At 38.1% G+C, this 25,988-nt stretch overlaps 3 protein-coding genes, 1 long non-coding RNA gene and 1 other non-coding gene across 6 annotated transcripts; 2 read left to right on the top strand and 3 right to left on the bottom strand.

Annotated features, from left to right (window-relative positions):
- Positions 1–26: 26 nt before the first annotated feature.
- Positions 27–25,988, bottom strand: LOC6580596 (RING-box protein 2). Its single transcript, XM_002006389.4, has 2 exons — positions 25,735–25,988; positions 27–331 (listed from the first exon to the last, which is right to left on the bottom strand). The coding sequence occupies exons 1-2, from the start codon at positions 25,886–25,888 to the stop codon at positions 150–152; spliced, it is 336 nt and encodes a 111-aa protein (XP_002006425.1). The 5' UTR covers positions 25,889–25,988; the 3' UTR covers positions 27–149.
- LOC6580599 lies at positions 2,948–3,764 on the top strand. The gene is made up of 3 exons (XM_002006391.3): positions 2,948–2,992; positions 3,075–3,410; positions 3,463–3,764. The coding sequence occupies exons 1-3, from the start codon at positions 2,948–2,950 to the stop codon at positions 3,607–3,609; spliced, it is 528 nt and encodes a 175-aa protein (XP_002006427.1). The 3' UTR covers positions 3,610–3,764.
- Trnam-cau lies at positions 9,250–9,322 on the bottom strand. Its single transcript has one exon. It is a non-coding gene; the product is annotated as a tRNA-Met (tRNA).
- LOC6580597 (facilitated trehalose transporter Tret1) lies at positions 16,836–24,007 on the top strand. 2 transcript variants are annotated; one of them, XM_002006390.4, is made up of 7 exons: positions 16,836–17,116; positions 18,008–19,038; positions 19,343–19,493; positions 21,143–21,268; positions 22,080–22,865; positions 22,936–23,221; positions 23,281–24,007. In XM_002006390.4, exons 1-7 carry the CDS (start codon positions 17,006–17,008, stop codon positions 23,466–23,468), a joined length of 2,679 nt encoding a protein of 892 aa, XP_002006426.2. In that variant the 5' UTR covers positions 16,836–17,005; the 3' UTR covers positions 23,469–24,007. The 2 variants fall into 2 exon arrangements, with proteins under 2 accessions (XP_002006426.2, XP_015019806.1); XM_015164320.3 differs by lacking the exons at positions 16,836–17,116; positions 18,008–19,038; positions 19,343–19,493 and adding an exon at positions 20,757–21,055.
- LOC122757809 lies at positions 19,617–20,394 on the bottom strand. Its single transcript, XR_006357979.1, has 2 exons — positions 20,221–20,394; positions 19,617–20,114 (listed from the first exon to the last, which is right to left on the bottom strand). It is a non-coding gene; the product is annotated as an uncharacterized LOC122757809 (long non-coding RNA).

The following is a 25,988-nucleotide window of genomic DNA, read 5'->3' as shown; positions in this document are numbered from 1 at the left end:
TTATTATTTTATAAATGTGGTTTGTATTTATTTTACTTTTTATATTTATTCAGCTTGACTTTATTAAGTGGATCTAGGTTATTGCTTATATCAGAAACGTTAACATGCTCTTTAGCTTAATTACTGTTATTGTGAGATAACGCCTTGGCCTATTTTCCCATGCGCTGAATGGACCATTCTTGCTGACACAGCGGGCAGCGATTGTTCTGTTTAACCCACAGCGACATGCAACAGTGATGAAACGAGTGATTGCACTCGCCCCAAACCACTACACAATCCTGTCGACCCAACACGTCCCGTTTGTTCTCCGCCTGGCAACGTAAACACGAATCTGCAAAGAAGAGAAACAGAAAAGTTATAAATACGTCAACGATCGAGTAGCGGGCAGTTGAAAGAGAGAGAGAGAGAGAGATACGTCATCAATTAGCATTGGCCGACAATTAGATGCGTGCTACGTAATACGTAAAATGTGACGTACTAGAAAAGGGGGGTAAAAAACACAATTATATAAAGTCAATCACTTGCAGCTGTCTTATGTCAACACTGCATTTGAGGCCTGCTTAACGAGAGTAAGCGAGACAGAAGGGGTAAATTATTACTCTAAGATCGCAGATATTATTTCAAATGTTATGCGTCGGTAGAACAATTGAATTATGTGTAAAATTGACTTAATGCTGTTTCCCGTTTCACGCTGCTTACGATTTCGCAAATTTCGCAATTTTCCATTTGCAATTTGATGTGGCTTCTTATCGCGCGATTTAATTCGCGTTCATTCAACAGTTCACACAAACACACACATACACACACCCATATATACACATATTTTTTTTGACGCTTCATTCAATATTATGTTAAGTATAGTTTAAGCGCGCGTACATGATCCAACTCAGATTCGCCTTTTCGTGGGAGAGGTCACTGACTTTCCCAATTGGAAACGCATCGGTTTTCACCTAAAAACAATACAAAATAAAAATAATAATTCTGAGAATTTTTGTAAATTTGCCAAGGCAATGCAAAAGCTAAGCTGCAATTGTATGTGTGTGTGTGTGTGTGTGTGTGTGTGTGTGTATGTGCTTAGGCATCACCTGAGCTGCGCTAATTTCAGGTGCAGGTGTTGGTGTTGACATTTCGAAATCTGAACGCGTTTGCGAAAATTTATTAATACCTACTGCCTACATTAAAAAAAAAACACAGGTAAGTACGCTGGCTATAGTGCGTGATATTGACTATAAGATACTCTTTAAACCACTCAAGGGACTTATACTCGACGCATTTTATGATTTGTAATCTATAACTTAAGAGAAAACAATACGTAAGTACAATAAATAAATAAATAAACAAAACTAATAACAAAATATAATAATAATAATAATATATATATATATAATATATATATATATATATAAATAAGAAAATGGATATGAAATGAATAAAAATTCAAATAAATAGAAAATAATATGGTTTTTATATTGCTTAAATACAGACTAAAACAAATGTTTTTGTGTTAAGGAAAAGAATTGGTAAAAGTAATTGAAGGCTTCACAGATTTATTTTTTTATTCAATTTCGATTTATAATTATTTTCATAATTATTTTTATTTCTAAAACTTTTCATGATTTTGTTTTAAAAACTGTTTAAGAAAAAACTGTAGCATAATTTTGAGCGACAAAAAGAAAATTAAACATTCTGATTGGCATAACATCAGATAGATAGATAGATTAGCTTTCCAATTGGAATTGTTGTCGATTATCTTAATCGTTGAACAATTTTTGAGCATTTTTCTACATTTTATTAAAGAAATACACAAGAGAATAAACCAAAACGAAAATAAAATGAGAAATATGAAATAAAAATATAATAAATAATCATATTTTTAAATTATTATAGGCAATAACTAAACAAAGAATTATTAGCTTATACAACAGCGTGCTGCATACGAGCGACTCTTGGATGGACATATACCCATTTACTGGATTTACAAGCAGTGTATTTCGCATGATTCGTCGTATGTTGATCGAGAGCGTCGTCATTTAACAAGTATACGCCGCATTGGCTGGGCCAAATACGGCTGCTGACGTTGGCAGAAATTTGAAATGAAAATGCGAAATAAATGAAAGATAGAGGGTGCGAAGGAGGGTCAAGTGGAGCTAGCATTGAATGAGTCAAGGAATTACGTTTTATGTTGTTCATATTTGGTGTGAAAAAGCGCAAGACAATTTTTTTTTTTTTTTTGTATTGTATTTTATTTTGTAATTGAAAACCCACAACAGGAAATTATTAACATTTTTTGTAGGGCTTTTCCACGAATTTCAGTTAACGAAGTCAACACCCGATGAACAATTGAGAATTGCGCCTTAAACTGAATTCGGCTATTGGTCTTTGAACTGAAACTGAAACTGAAACTGAACTGATGATCTATAGTTATTAGTTAGTTATGATTTTTATTATGATGCCTAGACAGGAAGTAATTATACACGATTGCTCTAGATAGGATTTCGACTAGCAATTCACTATTGGTTCGCAATGTATGCAATTCTACCGAATGAATAATTATATGAAATTATAACAGGGTTCTCTAAATATCTCTCTAAATTTTTATCCTTCCCCTCTCTTAATATCTCACTTCCTCCTTCTCTCTGCCTCTCCTATATTATTTCTATAGCTGCCTCTCTTTCTATCTCTTCGCCTCTCTCTCCCTCGCTCTTTCTCACTCTCTCTCTCTCTCTCTGTCTGTCTCTGTCTCTCTTATAATACTATTGGTTATGTATTTAACATTTGTTTTGTTGCCGAAAATTTGACCTGTAATTTTGATTGCCTATCTGCTACAGGTAAATAACCTAGTGCTAATCGACTTATAAATGGTGCAAGCATTACGCTTTAGCACTTTAGGCATGGGTACTACAAGTCCGAAATTCGAAATTAAAATTTAGACAGAAAAATGCGTACAATGTGGCTGCAACTGGGACTATGGATGTTGCTCCTTGAGGCAGCGGTAAGCGAGAAACACACAGAAAGAGATGGAGATGAAGAGAGAGGGAGAGTTGGACAATAACTGACTGATTGATATACCCTAGCATGCACGCCTCCTGAAATTCACGAACGTCAAGTGCTTGGAGCTGCCAACAAATGCGGGATTCTGCCGCTACGATTATTGCCGCCTGAAGGTGGTGCGACGCAACCAAGTGGAGCTGTCGCTGAAGGTTACACTGCTGGAGCTGCCCATCACGAATCTAACTACCCGACTGCAGTGCTTCCAGCGTAGCGATGGGTATCGTCCCTTTCTCTACAACATACTCTTCGATTTCTGCAAGCTAATGGGTGCTCGCAAATATCAGCTTTCATTCGAGCGATTCGTCTTCGATACGATCAGGCAGCACAGCAACTTTAATCACACCTGTCCCTGGACTGAGGTAAGTCAATCAACCAAACAATGCGTCATCAATCTAACAGACAACATCTTAGAATTACATGATGGTGGACAAGTTCGCTCTGGACATAAACAAGATAAATATGCCGGTGCCACCAGGTGTCTACCGTCTCGACTTTACCTTCTATGCCTATGGCATTGCACGCAGCCTAACGCAGGTCTATTTCGAGAAAATTGACTGAGGCTAGGGCATTACGCAGCCGTTCAATTCAGTGGTTGACGTTAGACTTCATCTGAATTCATCTATTTTCTATAATAACAATAAAATGATTGTCTGGGCAAGTTAAGGCCAATCAAGTCAATAAACAATTACTGCTAACACATAGAACCATATATTGATCATATATGTATATATATTGTATATATCTAGTCTTACGAGGGCCTGTTTTGCTATGGGGGCCGGCGCACAGTGTTGCAAAACTGCACGAAAATTGTGTGAAAAATGAGAAATAATAAATAAATAAATAAACAACACTGGAAAATATTATATTTGTCATTAACAACATTGTTTTCACATATGGTGAATTTGCATATGGTTAGTTGGGCTCTTGATCAGATATATAGAATGGACTGAGCTCCGGGTTCATCTGCCAACATTTTCGGAAAACCAATATACCCTGAATTCAAATTTCCAATGGTTAATGGGTATAACAATTCAAGTGCGTCAATCAATTAAGTGCACAGTTGTTTTCTATATACCCTATATCAAAGAGAATAGATTAGTTTTGCACATAGAATTTGCAATCTATTAAATTTCCGATTGAATAATTGAATAAGTCAAGTTTCGCCTAAAAGTGGGTGAACGAAATAGTTAATTTCGTATTAAAAGTCTTAACTAGTTTCATTTGATGAACTATTCACTGATTCATTCTGATCAATTATTTTAATAAGGTTACTAGTTCATTTTAAAAAACCGTTTTATTCAATAGTACAAGTTCATTACATTGAACCAACCAGTTGCTTTAGACCATTATCTTGTACAGTTGAATTGGAGTAATTTATATGGTTCATACAACCGAGTAAGTTCCTTTTAACAAACACATTCATTTGAATGAGTTCCTTTCAATGAACCGTTCAGTTGAGGAGGAAAAAAAGTGAAGTCAACTCGTCATCGCATACAGGGTATCTGCAAGTTGATCACTTCTGATAGGGCCGGAAAAAGGAAGGTGTGTCCGCCTCAAGCATCTCGCGCCAAATGGCCAAACGAGTATGGAAAGTGACAGTCAGACGACAGCGATTAAAACGAGCTAATTAAGAATGTGCATGGTCGGGTGGTAATGAAATGGCGCAGACAAATGAAACGTGACAAATGACGCGACAGAAACTCAGACTTGGGATCGAGCAGCGAGATCCGAGAAACTCAGGTGACTTACGGGCGTTACGTAATGTGGAGAATTCTATTGCATCGAGTGGGTTGTCTGGAGCGGAATGCTGTTTGGAATTTTTCCAGTTTCGGTAGGTTATTTGGCTGGATATTGAGAGCTCGACTATAAAATTCTTATTTGGAATATATCTAGTAGAAGTTTAACTGGAATACTAAAAGGCCAGTAGAGCAACTCTCCCTAATATTATAAGCTAACATGTTTGCAATCACTTCCGAAAGGGTTCTAGAGTATATCATTTAATTGGCTCAATGAATCAAAACAAATTCAAAACGGATTTTTATTATACCTAATTTAAGCTCGATTTTTTTACGGACCAATCATTAAAAATCAATCAATTTTTAAGCTACTTGAATTTTTTTATTTAACCCGTAAATTATTTAGTATACCTAGATAACACGCATGAGTGTTACAATCTGTGATTCCATGACTGATTCACTCAGTTTCGCACTCGCTCAATCGAACTAGATCATATAACGCAATAAATGTGCATTTTTTCATCAAGAAGCAAACGAAAGAGAACAGAAACGGAGACTGGCAGAGAGAGGGAGGGGAAGAGAGCATGATAAACCTGCTCGACTGGCATCTGAAATATTTTTATTAGACAAGTCGGCTGATCCAACCAGACATCTATAAATATCACAAAGTTTAAACAATTCAAATTCCGGTTTGCAACACCTGACTAGACGCCTGTGAACCGGGCCTAATGCATTCAGACCCAGCGCGTCGCGCCTACTAGGCGAAATATGCAAATGTGCCGTCGTCTCTCTTTGTCGGCCTCTCTCTCGTTCCGCTGCCCGTCTCTGTCTGAGCTTTATGTAACTTGCGACTGCGCTGCGAGTGTTAAGTTCAAGGTTAACGGGTGAGCGGGTAAGCGGGTAAACTAAGCGATCCACTGAACGGTTCGCTGTATGACAATTGATTGCTGTTAGCGATATGACATTTCTATGTCTGAAATTAACAATATACTGTTCGACACTTTTCACACACGCATGCGGAGCAAGCGGGGGACCGGGCCAATTTCGAGAATTGTATCTTATCGGCTGAGTAAAGTAATGAAAGATCGGTCACATGGTAATGTATTCATTCTTTCTTTCTTTCGCCCTCTCCGTTATTCTCGCTGCTTCCATTGCTGATTGATCAATTGCGTTCGTTTTGCAAATCACGTTGCACGATTCGCCATGCTTCGCCATGGTCAGCCCATTTCGCCGCACTCGTCTCTACTTGTTGCTGTTGCCTTGCACATTTTTCGCCCAACCAACACAACTCGTTTTCGAGTCGTTGTCGTCGTTGCTCTTCTTCTTTTTTCACTTTACAGTAACGGTCGCGTTTACGTGACGTCACGCACGGGGGCTTGTCTTGTATACCAAAGCAACAGCAGCACCAGTAACAGCAACAATAAACAACAACAACAACAACGATAAAACGAACGTGCCCCCAAAACCGGCTCGCTCTTGCTCTTTCTCTTACCCTAGATTTGCGTTCTCTACTCTTCGGTCTGTGCATTACGCTCTTAAGTGCATCGCTCAGCATAGGCCGCGAGGGCCAAATAAATGCAAAAATAATTTTTAAAGCTTTGCCGAAGTTAAGACGCTGCAAAAATGGGCAATGTGTAATGGAAATCTTTACAGCTCAGTCGAAAGTTGCTTACGAAGGGTTTTTTGTGACGTATTGAATTGGGATATTTTGATGTACTATCGCGGGTAGGTGTGAGTATGTACATATGTGAACTTGTGACTGCGTGTGTGAGCTGTGCAAAGTCACACATGTGACCCAGTGGAAAGTGTGAATGTTATTAGCTAACTGTTAACTTGCTGCAGCCTAATGAACGCAGTTAGCAACTGTTTACTTAATTATCATATACTTATGTATATATTTAAGAGAATTTATTTTATAATAGAGCAAAAGTGTATTTATTTATATCTATATATGTATGTATGCATTTATAAATATAAATACATATGTATGTATTTAAACAAAATAACAATGTGTCCTGCTTATAACATGCTTAACCTAAAGCCAAATCGGAAATCAAGTCGTTGGCATCTTTTTGGCAACCTGCCTGCTATTCAAGAGGTATTCGTGAAAACGTGCAAAGTAACTAAGTGCATTAACCAGATCGGGGCAGAGGCGGAACCAGGAGATTCTGGCAGGTTCCCCTTGTAGGTCGACCTGTCCAAAGTCCAAAGATCGCAGTCACATGCAGAGAGTAGAGAAATGGCACATAAGAAGAGAGCAAAAGAAGAAAGCAATAACAACCAGCACAATATAAGACGAAAGCTTTGCCAATTTTAAATTGATTTTGAAAACGGAATCAATATACGCGAAAGAGTTATAATGTGAGCGAATGTGCATATATATATGTGTGAGTGTTGTTGTTGTGTGGGGGCCGTGAGATCAAGAGAGCGTGCAAGAGCGAACAAGCATGTGAGAGCAATCAGAGGGCGGGGGTATCGACTCTGCAGTGCATCCATCCATCGTCTGACGCGTTCGACAAACGAATGGAAAATTTCGATTTTTGTCTCGTTTATGCCTTTACATTTACTTTTCCAAATGCTTGCACTTCTGCACATGGCAGAGTGTTTGTCGCTCAATGTATGTGCGTCTACGTGCGTGCAAGTGTGTGTGGGATTTTTCCATAAAAAATTCCTCTCGTGTTAAATTTAGGACTTAATTCACGCCAAACACTAATACACACATGCATACATAGATAGGTCATTGCATATGTGTTCATTCCCAAAGATTCCAATTGCAGCTGCCTCATGTCACAACACTTATGGAAAAAAATTCCATTGGCTAAAAAGTTTCACTTTGAAAATATTCCATATATTTAAATGTCATATGGAAAAGAGTATATATTATTAAGGTATCTCATCCTTATTTCTAAGACCAAAGCAAATAGATTATGTTACACGATTATACGATTATAATATCGTACGTTGTCCGCTAATCGTGTTTACAGCGAAAACATTGTAATCCTCCGTTTTTTCATTTTCTTAATATCACAATAGCTCTCTTATCACAATATTTTGTCCCGCTGACCTTGAACGCCCGAGACTGGAACGTGAACTGGAAGATCTCGTCTTCCGGCACGCTTTACATAAGCCGTTCTACAGGGAGCGGCACGTGTTTTCTATCTTTCAGGTGTCCGATTAATGCCAATTTAGGCAAGTCTGCGACTGATACCATAGGCATCAAATTGTAAGCTGACCAAATTGTATCTGGGCGGGTAATATGAACACTCGACATGTGTTTAACAACAAGCGAAAGCAGTAAACAGAAAGCAATGATATCATGATATCTGATATCATGACATAAAATAAAAAATCACATTTTTCTTTTATATGTATTTTGTATTGTAATTTGTATTTTAAAAATCTATATTTTACTAACACTCTTGAAAATATGTAGCTTTAAGTCTCAAGTTATATCATAGAAATCTAATTTAAATAATATTCGTATGCAATATGTACAAACGTATGTATACACAATATTATGGATTGTAATTCTTAAGTCATATCAAAGATAAATTATATTTGTCTTAATATAAAAGTTAGTTAATATTCCCACCTAAACTATTAGAGCCCAGCCGTAATCTATTTCAGACTCGAATGTTGTGTTTGTTGTTATCCACGCGACGCTAATGTGGGTAAATATTGATATGAAAACTCTTACAAAGACAAGTCGAGAATAATTCACACTTTCTAGTAATTTACTGTGGGCTGACTTTTATTTATAGCTGAAGCAAAATTCATATTCTCACTTTATAGGATTTTAGATTTCATTAGAGAGCATTGACTTGAGCATTTTGAATTGGCTGAAATGTTAATTTGTATGTTATAAGAGCGTTGGATTATTCTCACACATTTATTGAGTTGATTAAATTGGATTAAAATTATTTCTCTCATGTAAGTTAATAATTTATAAGAGTATTGAGTAAAGAGCTTGATAGATTTAAGCCTATGCGCTCTGATATTAAATTTAAATTTGTCGCGCACGTTTTCAATTTTTAATAGCTCCACAAATAAAGCATTTTAACGTTTTTCTTAACAAAATTAAATCGGTTATGAATGCCATTTGTAATGACGCGCTATTGTTATTTGTCATTTTAGTTGAGCCTCAACTGTAATTGTAAATGTAAATAGAAGCTACACCTATGTCTGAATTACTGACGACCCAACGAATGGCAGACAGACAGGCAAACTGTCGTCTGACAGATTAACTATTATAAAATGTTGAAGCGGGAATGAAGGAACTGGAACAGGCAACCGTTATAAAGCAATGGCGCAATATGATAGTTATTCTTGTTATTATTATTTGTTGCACGCAATTGTCATTTTGTTTGGCATTTTTATTGGGCTGCTGTGTGAAATATATTCGAGACTACAAAAAAACTAAAATAAAATATATAAAAATAACAATGGAGAAGAAAAAATTACATGCCCCGGGTGAGGCTCGAACTCACGACCTTAAGATTATGAGACTTACGCGCTGCCTACTGCGCCACCGAGGCTTATGCTTGCCGCGCACTCGATTGCAAACATTATAGCAGCCACGTGGCAAAACCGTTTTCTCTTTCTAAACGTACATATATGCAAATAGCTTTTGTTGATTTCTTTTCTTTTATTTTTTTTTTTAAATGTACTAAGGACTTGGAACATTTTTACACGTAATTTAGAGGTATGGAAAAATACTAAAATGCGTTGCAAATATATACGTTTTTATATCATGCATGGACATACATAAGTATATAAATATGTATATATACAAACATATAACATAGATCCACATAGGGTATATATATGTATATACATATGTATGTGTGTGACTAATTAGCAAAATACGGTGCGATCTACGTAAAGCTTTTATTCACGCTAGACAACGACTTCGCGGCGACAACTTTGAACCGGTCAGCCCGCGAGACTTTGACCTTGAGTGAAGGGCGCTGGTTTTGCCATTTAGCCATAATTAGTCGAATGAGTGTGCATTAAGAGCAAATACTTGCAGTCGCTGCACGTGTATGCTGCTCGACTCTTTACGTTACGTACGTATCTAGTAAGTACGCAAATGCCCACTGTAATGAACAAAACTAAAAAAATTAAGCATACATATTTGCTTAAAAATATAAATCGCAGCAACTTTATCGGTTGGAATATGCAACGTCAATCGTTCATTCACGTCTGATTTGCCAGCGGGACCGTAATAAATGTTTATTGATTCTAAGCTTCAAAGTTAAAAGTACGTTTATAAAGTTCGCTTATAATCGTCATTACATAAATATTTGAGCCCACCACTAGTACATTCGATTTCGATATGCCCATAGTTAATAAGTTCTTTAGACTACAGCAAACAGCAAATATGTATATACATATACACACATTTATGCATGCGTGTATGTATATAATTATATATATGCACGGTGGCTATTTGTGTGTATTGTTGGAGGCTCGTCAGTCGCCGCCACAAAGCTAGCATGCCAAACGAACCGCCATCATTACATTCTAGCAAACAAGCATACACATATACGTACATATGTATGTACGTGTGCATATGTATGTCTATATATATACATATACATATGTATGTACACTAGGTATTTCTGCATATATCGTGTGCCAAAATGGGCCCACACATTGGACATGAACACAAAAACAAATACATACACATTTATATACATACAACTGTTTTACTTCTAGGCGTGCAAACGGGTGTGCGAGGCAACGTCCGACATCACATGCTTAAGTTAATTTTTTCTTGTTGCTTTTTGAGTTTGAATGCTAAATTTAGCAATATTTAGATGAGATGTAGCACCGAAAAAAAAGAGCGATGCGATCGCGCACTAAAAGCATTGCGCTCTTTCGCATGCATAAGTATGTGTAAAAGAGCGGACGGACGGCTACAACTGTAAGTGCGCTCTTTCGCTCTCGGCTACGTGTCATGCATGGCACTCTGCGAAAAGGGGACAACGGGTATAATGGCAAATTTGTATCTTTTGGCAATGTGTGTTTATGTGTTGTGACGCCTAACAGCAATTAGATGAATAAGCTTTTAATGATTTCTTATAATTTATTTAAATATGCGCGTTGTGTCACGCCCGACGGTCCGGAAGATACAGATGCGAAGGCGTGGACCTATCAACATTAATTAGCGCATATGTACTTAATTTACGCACATTTATAAATATCTATACATTACTTTATCTGTCTGTATATCTTTGTTTTCTGCCCAGTTAACGAAAAAATCAGTGGCTCAAAAATTGCTGACGCAATAACAGCCAATTGCATCAGCCTTTTAGGCAATACAAGTGACGGCGCATGCGTCAAAGTTGCCGTCGAGACGCTACGCCGACTGCAGCGCCTGCTTAGCTCTGTATGTAATGCGAGCATCTTCAGAGCACTGCTACCAATTGATCTACCTCAACACTTTACTCTCTATCTCTCGATCTTCTTTATGTTTTTGCTATACTTGTTCTTTTTGCTGCTGCTATTGCCGCTGCGAGCACGTTATTTACTTGGGGGCTTGTCTCTGCTCTTTTTACTCGATATTTTGCTCGTTTTTCGATTAGTTCCCTCTAAAAGGTGAAGAGGCAGCGATTGTACTTCCAAGTTATTATTTTAGTCGTTAGAGAAACAGTTGTACATACACAAATACATGCATACACCTGTTTCTATGTACGTACAAAATAAATAACTGTTGCGTCATGCTTAGGGGTCAGTTTTGTTATAGTAATTACTATTAAAGATAGTTCCAATTATTATGAATAACTTATCATGTAAGTAGATTTCGAAGAAAATAAAAGTTTGTGATTAATCATAATGTATTGTCAATGACTACCTTGATTCACAAAAATGAAAATATTTTGAGGGTATACTAATTGCCATGTTACCCTATATTAGGGTAAAAACAATCGTGAACGAAATTTTTTATTTATTTTTTCGAATTTCTTGAAAAAGCCCATAAACCTGATGTCATTGAAATGTTTATATAAGATATCGATATTGCACGATAAGGCGTATATAGCCCAATAAAGTTATTAATTGTAAAGGGTGTAGAGAACTAACTATATAGAAAATTCTACACGTTCTACAACTTTTGCAATTGTTTACTTTGTAGTGCAATGAGCAGCATGTAAGAAAGGCATGCTGGATCAAATATAAATTTCAAGTTCATTGCACTTGATTTATTTTGTTTGTTTATGTTAACTCTTTTATTCGTACCCTATTTGGCAAGTGCAAGTCTCTAAGATCCCCTGTTGGGCTGTCAAACAAGTTTTGCGGCGAAAAAGACTCGTGACGATGACTCGTGCGTGGCCTCCCCTGATCATTAAACAAAAGACATATGTATATATGTATATAAATACATACATACATATGTATATGTGCATATGTATATAAACATGCATGTGTATTGTGTTGTATAATGATTTTACTTTTGTTTTACAGAGAAACCTTGATATATGCAATAATTATTGGTCAAACACGAGAGTAGCTCGAACCACAGTCGAGGGCAAATGACGGTCGTTTGCTAAAAACTAAGCTGCAAAAACTAGCAAAAACAGATGCTGATGAGCTGTTGAATACCCTATTCAGCAAGTATGACTACTCTAAATTAATACCATCTAAGCTTATCATGAAAGGAAAGAGAGATATGTATAGATACATACTTATGTACATATATATACATATGTAGATACATACATTTAAGTGATGATTTATTGAGAATATTTTCCGTTATGAATTGATATACCCTATAGCAACACGTGACTGGTTGAGAAATCTCAGTTAAAACTTTCCGTTAATCATGCACACACTCACACACATACACAAATATTCATACTTACGCACCCATGCGCTTGCGGTATCCTCTGCATGTGTATAGGTTCGCGAACGTGCGAGCAAGCATATCTAAACATACAGACATGTATATGTAAATGTGTGTCTGCGCTGCGTGTATATGTGTTTGTAGTTGTTTGTCTGCGAGCACAATCCGTTTACAGTGAAACAGCAGTAGAGAATTGTGTGAGCTCACTCATTGATAGGCAATGTGTAAGCAATGTTATGAAATACATAGAAAGACGAGCCCCCCGACAATTGGGGGCGCGTTTTGCAGTCATATAAGCGGAAAACAAACTAATAGCAAACGATGCCACAATAACAATAATCAATTATTAAGCTTTCTCATAAACAAAATTGATTGTTTCGGACTCACATTTGGACTTGGAATCGGACTGGGCTCGATTGGATTGGGTTGGGCTGGGTTCGGGTTTGGGTTTGGGTGTATTTTTTGGGATGCTGCTTGGACAGAAGAGTTGGCACGCCAAATGTGCTCCAAGGCTACAAAATTTGCACGCGCCCTCAAAGTCAATTTAATAATATTCAATTGAAAATATGTGTAAATAAAAATCAATTGGCGCAAACCAAACGCATGCGAGCAAAGCAATTGGCTATTAACACGACTCCACGGCAGAGCAGCGGCAGGGACAGCGGTAGAGGCAGCGGCAGCGGCAGCATCAGCTGCTGCTGTAGCCAAAACAAATCAATAAAAAAGTGATGGTGCCACTGTGTCGCGGCACGTCCTCCAAGAAATGCCCATAGTGCGTCATAAAGCAGCGCAGCATCGTAAGCGTGACATTAGCGGCGTCTCAGTCGCGCCGGCGCGCAAATCGCTAGCAACAAAAAAACTCCAGAGACCTTTGACTCTGCTCTCCACTTGTCATCTAATATTAGCGTCGTCACTCACTCACACACACAGAACCACCAACAAATGAATGTGTTGGCGCCTCAATTCATTCATGCCTTTTCGACCTTCGCACTCTTTTCGCTCTTACAAATCTAGTCAGTTTCCTTGCTACTAGCCCAAGCAACGGTATGCACACACATATAAGCATTTGCATATGTATATTTTACATATATGCACAGTGGGAGAGCAGTGACGCTCTCACTCTCTTGCCGTTGCTCACCAACAACAGCAAAGAGCGCATAAAAGCTCGAACGAGTTTCTCTGAATTGGTGTGCGCTATATAAACGTTGCTCATTCGAATCTCGTGCTTCAGTGCCACAATAGTGGATATCACATTTAGTAGTTTGTTAAAAGGTAAAAAATTATCAGCTTGTCTGTCAAGCGAACAAGAAATAGCGAAACTATGCAAAATTACACGTTCGTTAACAATATATATATAACAAATATATGTATATAAAAATATTCAAAAATTGTCGTACTGAATTCAATGAAAAATAAGTTTATAAAAAAAAAAAAAAAACAATTTTAAATATATAATTGTGAATGTTATATATTGCTGCAAATCCATTGTACATAGTTATATTTTTTCGTGCTACAAGTTCCGGTCGTACCCTTATCGAATTTAATGTATCGCGTCGTTTTCTTGGTATTTTGAGCAAAACTCAAGCAAATTTTTAAAAACTACATTTAAAAACAAAGTCTCTGGTTTGTCTGGCAGCAAAAATTTATGAGCCAATCGCTATGTAAATTTATGCGCAATTCACCAAAAAGAATGTATTAATGAGCCACCCAAATGTCCGGTCGGGTGTCTTAAGTTATTTAATGCAATAGTTTTACGTAATATTTGCGGCGGAATGGCAAAATGACAATAAAGCAACAGCAGAAGAGTGAATTAGAAAAATTCCTAAAAAAAAACCCCATCTGCCAAGGCTAAAACAAACTAATAGAAAGAGAGACAAAGCGACAACAATTAAAACAACAATAATAAGCAAAAAGGAGCTAAATTGCAAAATAGTCGAAATATTTTTGAGAACGTTCGACCGTGAAAATATTTTTAAATTTAGAATTTGTTTTTATCGCAATACAGAGAAAAACACGCTCACATAATTGTGCAAATAGATAGAGATAGATAGTTTTGATATGTATGTATTGTAGTGTATTTGCGTATTTTGAGAAAATATAAGCAAGCTTTTATTTATTAAATTTTGTATTTTTTGTTGTTGCAAATTTTAAATATGACCCAGACGACTAAACGTGGGCGATGTCAATTAAAGTTTTCGTCTGTAGCCCAGATTAATTGCCTCACATTAAACCACAACTTGCGGCTCGACTTTGTTAATTAACAACAAAACAAAGTAACATTTAAAAATTAAAGGTTTTGTTTTAAAAATACATTGATATATGTATATACATATATGTATATGCCAAATGCGCAACGTTGCACAGTTGACAGTGACGGCTGAAACAATTTGCACCTGTGTGTGGGCAATTGTGTGTATGTTTGTGTGCGACTGTTGTGGGAGAGCTATATGACGCTTACAGCACGTGAGCACATATAAGAGAAAATTGGTTTTCAAGAGAGCACACACAGTGAGCTGCGCTTAAGAGCATGAAGTTAAGTACGATGCGTCGTTGATTTGTAAATGTGTGAGTGAGTATATGTAGGAGCTTCAAATACCTATGTTTATGCTGTGCTGTCTTGTTGCTCGTTATCATGGTAGCTCTTAATTAAATAGAGCAGTTAGAGATAGGCAACCCCAGCAACTAATACATATGTATGTATTTAACGTGAATCATCAACTGAGGCGCCTACAAATATAGCGGCAACACCATTCACGCATTAATGCATTTATGAATTTTTCAAGGGCAGCAACGCAATTTGAGGCGCATTTGCGAAAATAGTGCAAGTGTATAGCTCAAGATGTAAGCAATAATAGCTATTCATGTTATGTCACTACTCGAATCGATAGAGTAGAGGTAGAGAGAGATGAGAGAAATAAATAAATAGATGTCAGCAGCCATGAAGGCGTCGACGCTGGCGTCGCCGGCTGTCGCAGTCACCGGTCGAAGCGTCGACGTCATGGCGCCCACATCACATGACGCAGGAGCAAATAAACTCGTATATAATTCTTTTTTAGCTTTCGCTGGCCCACAAAAATGATCATTATTTTTTTTATTATAAACTTATAAATAAAGCGAAAAATACATACATATAAATGTCGCAAAGTCAAAGTCGAATGTGGAAAATTTTTGAACATAAAAATATGGCCAATTGCCGCATGCCAGCTAAGAAAAAAACAGAATTCTTTAAAACATAAACAATATTTTTTTGTGAAAGTGAAAAAGGCGCCAGCAAAGCAACAAAACAGAATTTGGCACGAGTGAAAGAAAATGTGTCATTTATATTATTAATAATAGCTAATAGAACAGTAGATATTTTTTTAAAGATATTTTTGACAAGTGCTTAAAACAGATTAGAAACACTGAGTGCCAATGGTAATATCACACTCCTACATAAGTAGATATACATTTCAATGATGGACATTTGCTTTTTTAAATGACTGTATAATTGGTCACGCGTGCAGACTTGAGACCCACGTCGAAAATACACCTACACTTACACATATATACTTGTGTATTTAGACATACATATGTATGTACATATATCCGACAGACCTTGTTATATATAAATTTCAATTGAAAAAGGGGTGTGCACCTTATATCAGCTCCCATTTATATGGGAGGGGCTCGCACTATCAAAAATCTGATAAGAACCAGACATCTAAATCTAAATAGCATTTGCAAATATAAACCGTTATCAACTCATTTGTTTTTAGGCTAATTGAACTGGCCATACTTTTGCAAGAGTCCAAGCGCAACAAGTATAAATACCTATACACTGAGAGAACAGAAGCTATAATAATATTTAAAATAAATTCAATGCAATCTAAGCAATATTGTAAGTGTTATTAAACGTTAACTAAGACTCTAATTAGAGAAACTAGATCTATAAAAGTTTCATAAGTAAAATTCTTTTGATAATTCTAATACAAATCTAGTGAAATAATTAAACTCAAAATGAAATTCGCAATTTATTTTTTTACATTTTACATTGATAAAAAAAATCAATTTAAAATAAGAACTTTTAGCCTGATTTTTGTTTCTTTTTTATTTTATTCCATTTCTCTCTGTGTAATGTCCCCCCAAATACACATTTACTTATATTTCTATATCATTTTCAATTACGTTATTATTATAATATGATTACTTATTTCTTTCTTTGCAGCAAAGACATAAATTCATACACACAGACAAAATAAGAAAAGACCTCGTTTACAATTTACAAACAAGAGTCTCTCTCCCAGCTGACAATCGTTATATAAACAAAGAGAAGACATTCAACTTGCCAAGGTCGAAGCGGAGAGTTCAAGTTCAACATTAGACACAATTTGATAAGATGAGTGGACGCGACAATCGAGGCGCCGGCGGGGGCGGAGGTGGAGGCCATCACCACCAGCCGCTGAGCAGCGCCATGGGCAAACTAAAGGAAAAACTAACCAGAGCCGGTGTAAGTATGCTAAACAACAAACAACAAGAAATATACATATGTATATAGAAGCTGTATATATACGATTCAGTCTCTGATAATATGTACTCACAGAGTCCGAATCGAATATTTGTGATAGAAACGATGGAATTGAAACATAATAAAGTGTTATCATATAGAGTGAATCTATTATAGGGTAATATTCAGCGAGAAGAAGACAGAAGAGGCGAGAAGAGTATGAATACCAAAGAATACTCATTGCAAATCTTATTAAGATTATATAGTATGATAATTTAAATTTGAATGTTACGATGTTTTATAGATAATAAAATTAGAGAAATACTTTCTATGCATATCATATAATGATCTTTACGGTATTCATTTTTGAGCTATGACTTTTTTTATTAAATAGATAGATAAGTAGAAAAATTTCGTCAATACAATGAAATATTGCTGATAAATTTAGGCAATTAAAATAGTTAGCAAAGGTGCATAAGGAATTCTTATACAGTGATAAAAAGTGCGTGGTCATGAAGCTAATATTCCCAATGTTATCATTTAAAGTAAAAAGAATAGCTCCAGTACTTAGTAGTAACTAAAAAATTGATAATCATGCTACACTGCCCATAGAGCCGCATTATGCTCAAAGTATAGCCGTGTTGCCGACAGAGATTGAAAGAGTCTGGAACATATGGAACTGCTGTCAGAGCAGAATACAGGAGATAAGATTTGACAACCTTTGGCTTTGATTTCAAGAACAACTCTGAGTAGTAATCGGCGAGCCGAGCGCCTATATATAAATCAGAAAAAGTCGTGGCACGATTCACTAATTCGCAATTGAAAGCTTAAGCATAAGCTTTACGAATTCAAATTTCAGATTTTCATAAATTTCATTCTTTGCATATTTGGCAGGAGGAGCTGGGCTATCATCGCGTGGAGAGCAATCTGTCGGCATCGAATACGGGCACCAGTCTGGACACAATATTGCCAGAGGATCCGTTTCCATTTCCCCAGGCAGCTCCACAGCGTCATCCGCAGCAGCAGTTTCCCCACTTGCATCCAGTGCAACAGCAGCTGAGACAGCCACAGCAACAGCCACAACAACAGCAGCAGCAACAACAACAACAACAACAGCAACAACAGCAACAGCTGAGACTGTTGCACGACGTGGACGACGAGCCGCCGCTCTCATTCCGTCCGCTGCTCGAGGACGACGACATCAACGAGCCACCTCAACAGATTCAACAGCAGAGATCAGCTCTGCGTTCGAGTGGCAGCTTAGAGCTAACGCCTTTGCCCCCACCGCCCACATCATTGGAGCCACATCGTGATCGTCAGCAGCGCAGCATTGTGACTGGTGGAGAGGAGCTGCAGCGCAGCAAGCAATCGCTGAAGGGTTCGCGCGTCTCCTTCGAGAAACCACAACAGCAGGGCAACAACAAGGCCGCGGAGAGCAGCGACGAGGACAGCTTCGAGGATAAGCGCATCGGGTTCCAGCAGCAGAAGGCGACTAGTGTGGACCACAAGGGCATACTCAAGGATTTGCGCCATATATTGGCCAACGATAATCGCCGTCAGTTCCAGGCGAAGAAGCACGTTTCGCTTGATATTAAGGGCACACGATTTCTGCAGGATCTGCTCAAGGACTCATCGTCCGAGGAGGAGTTTCATAAGACACGCCGGGAATTCCAGGGGCGCAAGCATCAGAGTCTCGATCCACGGGTCACCTTCAAGCTCGACAAAGTATTACAGGGCTCCAGCACCGACAGTGATGAGGAGGGCGACGACGCCGAACACAAGCGCCTAATACATCGTCCCAAGGACATTACCAAGCCAGTCATTATCGACCTGAAGGATCTGGAAAGCGAAAGCGACGAGGATTTTCTCACCTCGCGACAGAATTTCCAACAGCAGCGCTCCATTAGCACAGATTCACGCAAGAGGTTAGTGAAAAGCAATAATCCCGATATCCGCTCTCCAAATTCCCACAAGGAATCGCTGATCCTTGATTAGCAAATACTAATTTCTTATTCGCGATCTCTGGTTCTCTAACTTCCAATCTCTGTTCACGTGATCGCTGACAGCGAATCAGAGATTCGCACCCCACAATCCTCGATTCACAAGCCCCAATTTCCAATCTCCCAGCTTGCGTTATATGATGACGCAATTCTATTATATTTAATTCATTCTTTGATTTGACTGTGAAACGCAATTTCTTATTATTATTTTTTTTTTTATTATTTACAGCCGTCGACTGTACGAAATGGACGAGATGGGCAATAAACGGGGGGACAACATACGCCATGCTGTGCCCTTTGTTCGACAGATCACCGAGGATGGCAAGCCCAAGCTGGAGGTCTACAGGCCCACAACGAATCCCATCTATATATGGACACAGGTAGGTCAAACGAATGACGACAGCATTCACATACTTATTCTCAAATTGATAAACTATGACGTTTATACGAAATGTCTGTCTGCTCTAGATAGGGAATGATAAGAATGAAAGCCAAAAGAGATATAAGACTGTGAAGTCACGTAATTATATAGTAATAATCTAGTAGAAGAAGTAGAAGCTAAAGGGTTGAATTATTAAGAGTTTACGCGTTATCTAGTAATTCCATGCGTAATACCCCATTTCGTCCGATCAAAATATGCTCTGATTAGTTGGGATTAGCACGGCATAAACATGATCGTAGTCGGCCTATTGTTGGATCGTTAAGCGTCGACTGCTGACACTGCTAAACTGGCGCCTATAATGTAGCACTCGACTCCGGCGTGTGACTGTACACGAGTGGGCGACGATGAAGGAGAGAGTGATGTGATGTGTGGCTCGGGTATGGCCTTATGAATGGCATTAATATTGCCATAAAGCATTCGGGCATTCAATTTAGCGCCTCGTTTGTGGGTCGCCATTGGCGAAGCGCGTGGCGGGCTATTTTCGCACGCCCGGATTGGACTAGCCCCCACTGCCCCCCCTATCTCCTCACCATTGCGATGTCTTTAATTGAAATTGAAACTGAAATAACGCAGTTAGTTAGTTATGCGAGACTAAAAATACAATAACTGAATGAATGGACGCTTGGATAGACCCGTCAGCGGTATTATATAGGCCCTCTTCTTACCCCCTTTCAATCATGATTGAGCTGCATCTGTTATTGCTGCTGCTGCTGCTGCTGCTGTTTCTACTTCTGCTGGCCAAGTGTGCGCTTAACTTAGTTGCATTTCGCATATTAGTCGCAGCACGTCGCAAGACGCGAAACAGAAACCGATTTAAACCGACTCAGGGGACAGTCCAAAGCCCCGCATCTTGGGGCTTATCGCGATTATTTGGTGAAGAGGCACACGTAAACAGCGTGATAAGCGAATGACAACAACTGTGGCTGATGCTCTAGCTGAAGCTCGTCTTAATTGTGTTCGGAGACGTAATCAATTATTGGGCTTTAGCCCTCAGGAAATTGATAAGACATTCATCAGTTAATAATACCAGCTGGTGTAAATATATAAACATATATATATATATATATATATAATTCTACATGAATTTATTTGTATATATATATGCATGTATGTACATATGCAGTTTATGTACGTGACCGAACGAATCGTACTTAAAATCTAACGGCCTAGCTTGCATTCGAGTCGAGTTCCAAGTGACAGGTTTTTAGATTCAGTTGAGTTTCATCCGTCCGGCAATGCATTAGAAGCATTCGTTGAACGCTCTATAGAGTCAGCAAGGCTTCCAAAGTGTAAAGTGAAAGGCGACAGTGCAACAAGGTTGCAACTGCAACTGCAACAGGCAACAGGCAATACAAACGCATTTCAAATCGAATCGCGTCGAATCGAGTCACAGTGCTATTCAGTGTCTGATCCATCATGAAGATCCTTATGCGCGCGGACACCCACGTGTCCTTCTCGGTGCCCATTGATGAGCCCAAGGCCAAGTGCACCTACTCTCAGGTTAATCTACGCTTCAATTTCACCAATATATATAGTTTTTTTTTTTAAATATACATATATATATAAACTCTTCTTATATAATTTCAGGTGCTTGCCGCGCTGAGTGTTTCGCTGGGCTCCCTGGTCGTGGGCTTTGCCAGCGCCTATACTTCGCCCGCTTTGGTCTCCATGACAAACACCAATCTGACGTCCTTTGTGGTCACACCCCAAGCGGTAAGTTTGACAACCAAATAAACCCAGTTTAGGCTAAGAATAGTGCGTGAAAATATTATGTAAAGTGTTCCTTGCTCTCGTTGATCTTGACTGATTTATGTGAACAGTCATATTTCCGATTTCTGTTCTCCAAACTCCCGATCTCTAATCATCAAATACCAATTTCATATTAGCAATCCCTGATTCCTAAACTGAAATTCTCAAATTGCCAGTTCTTTGTTGTTCTTTAATCACATTATATTTATATATAGTTGAGATCAGTTAGAAAACTTTAAACTTTTATGATCATATTTCAAGTAATAAAAGTAAATGATCACGATTTATTATCAATAGTTTTATATGCTTTCAAATTCTTCCAAGATTTACATCAGTTGTTAAGTACTTTCAATAAATCCTTAACAAAGCAAAGTTGTCAATTGCTATGCTCAATGAAATTTATAAATGAATTTGGAACTTTCATATTCACATTAACATTGTCATAAAGTTAAATAGAGAATGAAACCAGCTAACCTTCGCAATGGCTAACATTCTAGGCCTTGGCTGTATCTGCAGTTCCTGAACGATTTGCAAATGTAGATTTGTTGTTCCTATGAAAAGTCTCAGTCTTATGATTGTAATATTTTCGAAATTGATCCAGCTTCAAATTGAACTCAAAATTATGGTATTCGTATCCTAGCTTAAAGCAGAATTTGAATTGAAGAGTCTTGTCCCGAATATTATTACCATATCATACCATAATATATGGGATTCAAGCTAGAAGCAATTGCAATCTATTCCTAATCCAACCCCCTTCCATTTCTCTCGATTACAGGCATCCTGGGTAGGTGGCATCATGCCGCTCGCTGGTCTGGCCGGTGGCATTGCTGGCGGTCCGTTCATAGAGTATCTGGGCCGGCGCAATACGATCCTGGCCACAGCTGTGCCGTTCATCATTTCGTGGCTGCTGATCGCCTGTGCTGTCAATGTGGTGATGGTGCTGTGTGGACGCTTCTTGGCCGGTTTCTGTGTGGGCATCGCATCGCTATCGCTGCCCGTTTATCTGGGTGAAACGGTACAGCCGGAGGTGCGCGGCACGTTGGGTCTGTTGCCTACGGCATTTGGTAATATTGGCATATTGCTGTGCTTTGTGGCCGGCACCTATATGGACTGGTCGATGCTGGCCTTCCTGGGCGGCACGCTGCCTGTTCCATTCCTCATACTGATGTTCCTCATCCCGGAGACGCCGCGCTGGTATGTGAGCCGTGGACGCGAGGAGCGGGCACGCAAGGCGCTCGTCTGGCTGCGCGGCAAGGAGGCCGACGTCGAGCCGGAGCTGAAGGGTTTGATGCGCTCCCAGGCGGATGCCGACAGACAGGCGACTCAGAACACAATGCTGGAGCTCCTCAAGCGCAGCAACTTGAAGCCTCTGTCCATATCGCTGGGCCTGATGTTCTTCCAGCAGTTGAGCGGCATCAACGCCGTCATTTTCTATACTGTACAAATCTTTCAAGATGCTGGCTCCACCATCGATGGCAATGTGTGCACCATCATTGTGGGCGTGGTCAACTTTATGGCTACGTTCATAGCAACGGTGCTGATCGATCGCGCTGGCAGAAAGGTGAGTTGAGCAAAAAAATCTTTAATTATTCAGAAAATCAATCCTCTCTCCCTCTCTCGTGTTTTTCCAGATCTTGCTTTATGTCTCCAATGTGGCCATGATCTTGACGCTGTTTGTGCTCGGCGGCTTCTTCTATTGCAAGTCCACGGGCATGGATACCTCGAATGTGGGCTGGCTGCCGCTGAGTTGCTTTGTCGTTTACATTTTGGGCTTCTCGCTGGGCTTTGGACCCATCCCATGGCTAATGATGGGCGAGATTTTGCCGGCCAAGATTCGCGGCTCAGCGGCCTCAGTGGCCACCGCCTTCAATTGGTCCTGCACGTTTGTGGTGACCAAATCCTTCCAGGATATGATAGGTAAGCCGCACAGCCGAAAGACATTCCGAGAATTGTTAATTAACTATCTGAATCTCTAGATGTTATGGGCGCACATGGTGCCTTTTGGATGTTTGGCGCCATCTGCTTCGTTGGCCTGTTCTTTGTGATATTCTATGTGCCTGAGACGCAGGGCAAGACGCTGGAGGATATTGAGCGCAAGATGATGGGACGCGTCCGTCGCATGTCCTCGGTTGCGAATATCAAGCCATTGTCCTTCAACATGTAATTCTGTGCGATCGGTACGCATCCAGATTGGCATACGGAATGTGAAGGATCTTTGAAGCGATCAAACCAAATATTAGTCTAGTGCCTTAGTGCTTAAGTTGTATAACAATGACGTCATCGATAACGATAATTAGAGCTGGCGTCGATTGTCGATTGAGCGTGGCTTTATTTTTATTTAGCAAAAGAATTTCCTTTATTGTTATTATTATTATTATTTATATCGTCGCTAAGTCGCATTAGTTTCTATGATGCTGTAAATTATGAATTATGATGCTGCTGTTCATCGATAAATCTCTGTAGAAAATGACATAAGTAGTTGATAAGCCTAACAAAAAAGCCAAATTAATTAATTTCCCACTACTATTATAATCCCTATCCCCCACCTCTAAACAAGTTCAATCTAATTGGCTATTCGAATATATCTAAAGAAGTAACAAAAAGCAAGAACAGCATGTAAAAGAATATAAGAATCTTATTTAGATAATAAGATGATAATGTATAAATTACATTTAATGAATATATAATTACAAACAAATCAAATGAGCGATCTTTTTCCCCTTTTTTTCCGAATGAGCTCAGCTCAAACCCCTTTGGGAATTAAAGAAGGGGCGCCTATGCTCAAAAAAACTATTTTTAATGCAATATCAAATATTTGCATGTGACCTTCGAAACGCAATTTACAGTTTTACAATGTCGATCGCAAATACGTGAGCATTGTAACTTGTATATATACATACTTATATAAATATATATAAATTTATATACCCATTCCCATTCTAGAGTGCATCATATATGCATTCACATACACATAGATGGGGTGCACATGCGGTGCATATGAATATACATATATAGGTAAATACACATATGTATATACATATAGTAACGTAATCACAACTAGACTATGTAACTGATATTCACAGAATATTGGACGCACACAAAGTCTCTGATAATCAACTAGTTCGACTCTATCTGTGGCTTATCGCTAATGTTACGGGCGCATAATCAAATCCAATTTATAAAGCAAAATTTATGGCGTTGCATTTATTGGATGACTGCTAAGATTAGGAATCTATTTTATAATATAAAATAAAACAAAGCAGTGCAAAACCAATCAAAATAATACAAAAATAGACATTCATACTGAAAAATCAATAAATAAATAAATTTCATAAGTAATCGTGTTTTCCTTTATGAATGTTGAAATTATATAAATAAATACATTTGTAAATTCCTTAGCTCATGAAAATATAAGAAGTATATTGATTTTAATAATCGGTCTGAAAATAAGAGATGGGCTGAACGAAAAATAGCTATTCTTCATATTTGCATTAATATTTAAAGTCAATATAGAATGAAGATAGCAAATTGTTTATCTTTAGTGGCGACTCTTTTACTATGGAAGAAATAGTTTAGTTGTTTTTCTTGATATTTTAGAAAATTATCTTAAATTTTTTGAGCATTAGTCAAGTTTATTTCTGTTATTTGAACAGCCAACTGCATCAGATGTATCATAAGATTGGATCACCGATATTTGATACATATATAAAGAGTGATCATGATTAGCTAGACTTAATTATCTAGAAAAATCATCTTCATATTCATATCATAAGAAATATACGTTCTTAGAATTGCAACAAATTAGTTAATACTACATAAAGAAATATTTTTGCCACAAGATAATCTTTGAAATATACATATATCTTTTATAAAACTCAAGTGTTGTAAAACTTTACAGTTAACCTTTTACACATGTAAGTGTTATTGACTTGGTGACTTGGTGGAGTCAAGCTTGAAATTTAAATAGATAGCCCAATCAATTCATATAGCTAGGTATTTGATATAGCAGATTCAAGCTCCTCGATGGTTTCTATTAAAAAGTCATCTATACATGTACGTATATAGAAACCAAGAATTTGGTAGTGCTATACTGAATACCCAAGATCTTATATCTTGTGAAGATTGTTCCGTATGAAATCTATATAAAATGCTTCATACATAAAGTATTTTATACAGAAACACTTCATCAGAGCTTAGAATTGAGTCCCTTTGGAATAGGGAGCCGCGCTGCAAGATTTTCAAGTCAGCTAGATATGGCCAGCTAAAGAACGATCAGCTTAATGATCTTTGCAGTGTTCATTGATCCCTTCATCCTGCCAATGAGCCCCTTCTCAATTTCGAGTTCAGTTGGTGCTTTGCTTTTGTAAATCAGATATGCATATGTAGTACATAGTATTCAGTATAAACTAGAATAATCTAGTCCGACTTACCCATGACTTGAACGCGGCAAATGGCGCAGATATCGCATTCGACATCCCAGCTCCACATTGCAACTGCATTCCATTTCTTTAGCGTGAACATTTTCTCTGGCTTGCTGTCGTCTGTTGGCTTGTTATCCACTGAGTTTTCTCCATCATCGGCCATTTCTCCACATACACAAACATATACACATACACAAAGTATTTATAATAAATTTCTTAATTTGTTTTCAATACGAAATGTGAATGCAGCTCTTCTTCTTCTA

The sequence above is a fragment of the Drosophila mojavensis genome, unplaced genomic scaffold (assembly GCF_018153725.1).
Source record: "Drosophila mojavensis isolate 15081-1352.22 unplaced genomic scaffold, ASM1815372v1 contig_81, whole genome shotgun sequence".
In the NCBI taxonomy this organism is placed as follows: Eukaryota; Metazoa; Arthropoda; class Insecta; order Diptera; family Drosophilidae; genus Drosophila; species Drosophila mojavensis.
Note: the sequence above shows the minus strand (reverse complement) of the source record. Positions and strands in the feature narration are given on the sequence as shown.

Bases quoted from the DNA above. Each gene is read 5' to 3' on its own strand.
- LOC6580599 (XM_002006391.3), top strand. From the start codon at position 2,948: ATGTGGCTGCAACTGGGACTATGGATGTTGCTCCTTGAGGCAGCG. The intron at 2,993-3,074 runs GTAAGCGAGAAA...GATATACCCTAG, and splicing joins TGTTGCTCCTTGAGGCAGCG to CATGCACGCCTCCTGAAATT. The intron at 3,411-3,462 runs GTAAGTCAATCA...ACAACATCTTAG, and splicing joins ACACCTGTCCCTGGACTGAG to AATTACATGATGGTGGACAA.
- LOC6580597 (XM_002006390.4), top strand. From the start codon at position 17,006: ATGAGTGGACGCGACAATCGAGGCGCCGGCGGGGGCGGAGGTGGAGGC. The intron at 19,494-21,142 runs GTAGGTCAAACG...ATATAATTTCAG, and splicing joins CCATCTATATATGGACACAG to GTGCTTGCCGCGCTGAGTGT. The intron at 22,866-22,935 runs GTGAGTTGAGCA...GTGTTTTTCCAG, and splicing joins TCGATCGCGCTGGCAGAAAG to ATCTTGCTTTATGTCTCCAA.
- LOC6580596 (XM_002006389.4), bottom strand. From the start codon at position 25,888: ATGGCCGATGATGGAGAAAACTCAGTGGATAACAAGCCAACAGACGAC. The intron at 332-25,734 runs GTAAGTCGGACT...TCTTCTTTGCAG, and splicing joins TTGCCGCGTTCAAGTCATGG to ATTCGTGTTTACGTTGCCAG.